At 39.1% G+C, this 6,000-nt stretch overlaps 1 protein-coding gene across 1 annotated transcript; it reads right to left on the reverse strand.

Annotated features, from left to right (window-relative positions):
- Positions 1 to 3,333: 3,333 nt before the first annotated feature.
- On the reverse strand, positions 3,334 to 5,570 carry LOC124132467 (E3 ubiquitin-protein ligase TRIM56-like). Its single transcript, XM_046496377.2, has 2 exons — positions 5,273 to 5,570; positions 3,334 to 4,547 (listed from the first exon to the last, which is right to left on the reverse strand). The coding sequence occupies exons 1-2, from the start codon at positions 5,568 to 5,570 to the stop codon at positions 3,334 to 3,336; spliced, it is 1,512 nt and encodes a 503-aa protein (XP_046352333.2).
- Between the last annotated feature and the right edge of the window lie 430 nt (positions 5,571 to 6,000).

The following is a 6,000-nucleotide window of genomic DNA, read 5'->3' on the forward strand; positions in this document are numbered from 1 at the left end:
GATCGTAATACAGTTAGGTGGATATGCTTTCCTGAGGCAAAAGTAACACCATCGGCAGACGTCAAAGTGTGAGAGTATAGTCCATTGTGTGATGGAGGTGAAGGTTTGTAGAGAATGTGGACATGCCAAGGTCAGCTGCGAAAGGTGGAGAACTGTGATCGATGTAGCTTTTAGTGAAAGAATGTCGCCTCATCAGTTTGATGATAAAATATTTGAAAAAATATAGCCACACGTTAATTTGGGAATTACATTGTGGAAAACTTTCAAATTGAACGGAGGATAGATGAAAAAAAATACGTAGTGTAAAAGTATTTGTGAAATGTATATGAATATTTTTTGTGGTTGTAACTGTTGTACTTGGATACATGACATAGACAGGATGTGTGCTACATGGAGAATTAATCAGGAATAATCACATGACATTACACATATTTATTCCTCATATTCAACTTTTTGGAATGTCGAGTTTATGGTTTAGTGTTGTCGTCATCTGTTCGCCTAGCCTCAGGGAGGATGTCTAGCACAATTACACTTTTGAAAATCTTCAAAGAATAGTTTTTTTTCTGAAAGCAGACAATCTGACGGAACCGGAAACATTGAGATGATGTCTACCTATTCAAACAGAATCAGATTTGTTCATAATATGCAAGTAAAATAGGAAAATATGTTTTTTCAAAATAGCTTCAAAGTCCGAAAATGTGTAAGGATGTTCGCAAAACAACTGGTGTGTTTATGAAGGACTAGAACACGACTTGATTTCTTCATGTTATGGAACTGACATTTTATCCAATTGTGGAAAATGTTATTAGTTATTTCGAAAAGAGAAGATGGTGCACATATTCATCACAATAGTATACTCGATATGGTGATGCATAATACATTCGATTTCTTATCCAGTGCAAAGAACGATGAAATACTATTCAAGAAGTAGGTAAGTAATAAAAAAATGTGAACAAGGGTAAGCATTCTAACGAAATATCAAGAAATGCACAGCACATTCAAGTCCACACTTGAAACAAATTTATACATTGGATAAACAACAGTATTAAGATATGAATATTGGGCACATTTCCTATGCAGTCTCACCTTTAAATAAAAACAGAGTTTCTTATTTAAAAGCAATCACATATTGTGACATAGAACCTGTATACAATGAAACATGTACTGGGGATAAACACAATATAGCAATTATTTATAAATGTATCTAAGTACAAACCAAATGTCAAGAAAATTACACAAATGTGTAACTGTGTTTTTCAACTCATATTTTTCAAGTATAGTATTGCACCAGTTGGTCAGGATCAACTCCATCACAATAAAGTCTGAAGAACTGATAACACTAATTGCAACATTCTGAACTCACTACCTTAAACTGCCCATTATGTTTGTTATTGACAGTGTTATTTTATGATGAAATGATCGACTTAAGACATGACATTTCGAAGGATCGGTTTTCTTGTGTATTTTATCATCCTACAACAAAAAAACAACATGTCTTCCAAATTGAAATCATTTGTTTTAACCAAGCGATACCGATGCTTGAATATATGCAATGATTGATGTGACTACATGAACTTGATTTTGCGTATCTGACTTTCACCACACACATACAGTGTGTCATGCCTATCTACATGTATCGCGCAAAGAACACAATGTACGGCCTGTGACGTGGCAACATCTCCGACATACTCCGCTGAATCTGTCAGCTGTATCATCTTCTTGGCTTTCATGTCTGCAAGCAGAATGTCTCCTGTGCTGGTAGTTGTGATACCAGCAGGCATACTGAGAGCTCTGTCTCCGGTAGGGGCGTATCTCCACACAACACCCCCCTCTGGCGTCACACATGTCACAGACTTCTTCTCACAGTCAGACACGAGTATGTTGCCCTTGTTGTTGACACACATGTTGTAGGGCATAGCAAACAATGCATCCTTGTTGTGTGTGGTGTCTAGCTATTCAACCAGAATCAGATTTGTTCATAATATGCAAGTAAAATAGGAAATTATTTTTTTTCAAAATAGCTTCAAAGTCCGAATATGTGGAAGGATGTTCGCAAAACAACTGGTGTGTTTATGAAGGACTAGAACACGACTTGATTTCTTCATGTCATGGAACTGACATTTTATCCAATTGTGGAAAATGTTATTAGTTATTTCGAAAAGAGAAGATGGTGCACATATTCATCACAATAGTATACTCGATATGGTGATGCATAATACATTCGATTTCTTATTCGGTGCAAAGAACGATGAAATACTATTCAAGAAGTAGGTAAGTAATAAAAAAATGTGAACAAGGGTAAGCATTCCAACGAATTATCAAGATATGCACAGCACATTCAAGTCAAACTAAGTTTTCAAACTAATTTATACATTGTATGAACAACAGTATTAAGATATGAATATTGGGCACATTTCCTATGCAGTCTCACCTTTAAATAAAAACAGAGTTTCTTATTTAAAAGCAATCACATATTGTGACATAGAACCTGTATACAATGAAACATGTACTGGGGATAAACACAATATAGCAATTATTTATAAATGTATCTAAGTACAAACCAAATGTCAAGAAAATTACACAAATGTGTAACTGTGTTTTTCCACTCATATTTTTCAAGTATAGTATTGCACCAGTTGGTCAGGATCAACTCCATCACAATAAAGTCTGAAGAACTGATCACATTGATTGCAACATTCTGAACTCACTACCTTAAACTGCCCATTATGTTTGTTATTGGCAGTGTTATTTTATGATGAAATAATCGACTTAAGACATGACATTTCGAAGGATCGGTTTTCTTGTGTATTTAATCATCCTACAAAAAAAAACAAAACATGTCTTCCAAATTGAAATCATTTGTTTTAACCAAGCGATACCGATGAATTCAATCATTGATGTGACTACATGAACTTGATTTTGCGTATCTGACTTTCACCACACACATACATTGTGTCATGCCTATCTACATGTATCGCGCAAAAAACACAATGTGCGGCCTGTGACGTGGCAACATCTCCGACATACTCCGCTGAATCTGTCAGCTGTATCATCTTCTTGGCTTTCATGTCTGCAAGCAAGATGTCTCCTGTGCTGGTAGTTGTGATACCAGCAGGCATACTGAGAGCTCTGTCTCCGGTAGGGGCGTATCTCCACACAACACCCCCCTCTGGCGTCACACATGTCACAGACTTCTTCTCACAGTCAGACACGAGTATGTTGCCCTTGTTGTTGACACACATGTTGTAGGGCATAGCAAACAATGCATCCTTGTTGTGTGTGGTGACTGACCTCAGCACGTGTCCCGCCATGTCCAGGATATCGACACAGTCATCAGTACCTGCTGCGAGAGATGAAGGACCCAGAACAGCGAGACATGTACGTTTTGCTTGTTGTTATAGTCGACACGAGCTTCAGGTCTGGGGTCACTTCAACTGTGACAATCTCACGGGACGCAGCAACAGAAACCAGCACCTGGTTCTCCTTCAACCGTGTTACACCACATAGCAGTTCACCCAGGGGGAGTTTACTATGACATGGCTTCTTTTTTCTGGTGTAGAAAGATTTCAATGAATTGTTCCCCATGTCACTGACTACAATTGTTTGTATACCGTCTACAAATAGAACTGTGATGTCCTGTAGATCCGGTTTCCCCTCATCACTCGCCATCCTTCCATCTATCATGTCCACCCGCACTGGAGACGGCAGACATGTACTTTGATCCTGGCGTGTGACGTCAATCTTCCCCAACTGAAGCTCATTCAGGATGTACTGGATATTGTCCATGTCAGGCATAAACCTGATGCCATCTATTTCCTGTTTGTCTACTGTGTCTGTGTCCCTGAAATCCCCCAACTCCACAACCCTCGACTCCCAGGCCTGATACGCATCATACAGGTCCTTCTCACAGTCCGATACCAAGGCCTGGTCAATGAACTCACAATGTTGTTTGGACATCTGCATCTCAATCTCTTCAGATTTAACAACTGCTTTAAGTTGCTTAGTTTGTTTGTCTGAAATATCCCTGACTTTATTTATCAGTTGGTTTTCTTTCTGCTTGATGTTGGCGATGACTCTCTCAACAACAGATTTGATGTGACTTTCTGCTGCTACTTTGTTTTTCTCAATTCCGCTAATCTTCTTGTTTGTTTTCTGAACAAGTGTTTGTTTCCTATGTATATTCTTTGACAATACATTAGCCTTCTCTCTCAAATCGTGGGTCATGGTTGGCAACATTGACTCTAAGGTAACGACAGACTCACATTGCCTGTGGTAAATAACACAACATGTCTGACACACGGCTTTGTGGCAGTCTTTACAGACAAGCTTTATAACTTCATCCTTGTGTTCCCTGCACATGACCTTACGCCTCCTCTTCACCTTCACCTTCCCGGAAAGGTCACAGATCTCATGGCCATGTGATGCAGGATTTGCACGATGCATCTTGACACATCTCTCGCAGAGAGACACTTTACAATTGGAACACCATGAGGCTCCCGGAGTTGTCTCCCCTAACTTCTCACACACTGAGCAACATGAAGCGGAACCTGTAAGTGGACATGTCTGTAGTTATTTGACAGATCATAATATTTGTTTTATAAATCAAAAGTTTAAAACTCGAAGAAAGATAATGCCCTTATCTATTTTCAAGTAAGTTGAAGCAGGTGGGTTAGGGTGGGAGATTAAGTGCTGGTCCATCACGCTGAAGACTCGGGTTGGAGCCGAATTCTTGCCACGATGCATGCTAATAGTGGCGTAATACTTAACTCACTCACTCACCTAACAGGTACATTTACACTTTACAAGCGTGAAGTACTGATCAATATTATCTATTTGTAACATTCTATAATTACCCTTTACAGACAGTATCATTTGTAGACCTTTTTAGACAATTTGTTTTCCAGTGCATTATGGGTCACCTTAATATATATTTATATACATTATGGTAGCGTCAAGTTCGCCGCCAATAATCAACATGGCAATAAGTAGTTGCATGGCCAGTGCACACTGACCTTAAGAAAATACACATTGCATCTTTGTTCCTAAGACTTGTTTACAGTTTACAGAGGCATGCTTTTGACAAATTCGTTTTATAGATAATGTATATTTTCTGGTGTTGTTTAGTTGTTATCCTTGGAACAGTCTGTTGCTGTTATGATATCATTATACTATACTTAAAAAACAAGCACCATTTAATCTTACAATGCCATAAAAATATTTTTATTACAAGATGTATGTTTGCAAAATTCATACAAAAAAACAAAACTAATACCTGTTTTGACAACGTCAGCTTGTGTGTCAATCAGCCCCTGTATAATAATGCTGGGTTTGATCTGCCCCGCCCACTCCTCCACAGGCCTGCTGGGGCTGGGGACCTTGGTATCTTGTCGACAGAAGGCACAGGGGATCGTCTTGGACTGTATAGCATCTGGTCTGGTTTTGATGTATCCTGTGACACATTTCCTGCAGAATGTGTGATCACATCTCAGTGTACAGGGGTCTGTGTACAGTTCCTGGCAGATTACACAAGTGAGGAACTCCGTCACTTTCTCAGCCCGCGACGTCGCCATCTGCAGTAACCTAGAGAATTGTAATGTTTGTAGAATCAAATTGCAGTGTAACATATTAGCATAGTGATTACTGCTATATGTAGGATAGCTCCATCAGACGGGTAACCCACTGATTTAAGCACTTGTTTGCCTTGCCAAAGTACTGGATTCGTTTCCTCACTTTAATACTGCATGTGTTCTCCCGTTTCATATCAATGCCCTTCAGCAAGCCTACAGTGATAACACCACAGCACGCCATTTGGGGGAGAGATTTTAGTCCCATATCGTCACCTCTTTCGACCAGTAAATACTTCCTCCCAACATTTACTGAAACTATTTTGTTTTGCTACTTTGTCTTTGCACCAGTTTCATCTGTTACCAGACTTAAAGACGTCATACGTCGGTAACAAGTTTGAACGGTTGAATGAAGCGCTCCACCAATGGCTGACAA

Source organism: Haliotis rufescens, unplaced genomic scaffold, assembly GCF_023055435.1.
Source record: "Haliotis rufescens isolate VD_foot unplaced genomic scaffold, xgHalRufe1.0.p SCAF_11, whole genome shotgun sequence".
NCBI classification, from domain to species: Eukaryota; Metazoa; Mollusca; class Gastropoda; order Lepetellida; family Haliotidae; genus Haliotis; species Haliotis rufescens.

Bases quoted from the DNA above. Each gene is read 5' to 3' on its own strand.
- LOC124132467 (XM_046496377.2), bottom strand. From the start codon at position 5,570: ATGGCGACGTCGCGGGCTGAGAAAGTGACGGAGTTCCTCACTTGTGTA. The intron at 4,548-5,272 runs GTATTAGTTTTG...GTCCACTTACAG, and splicing joins AGCTGACGTTGTCAAAACAG to GTTCCGCTTCATGTTGCTCA.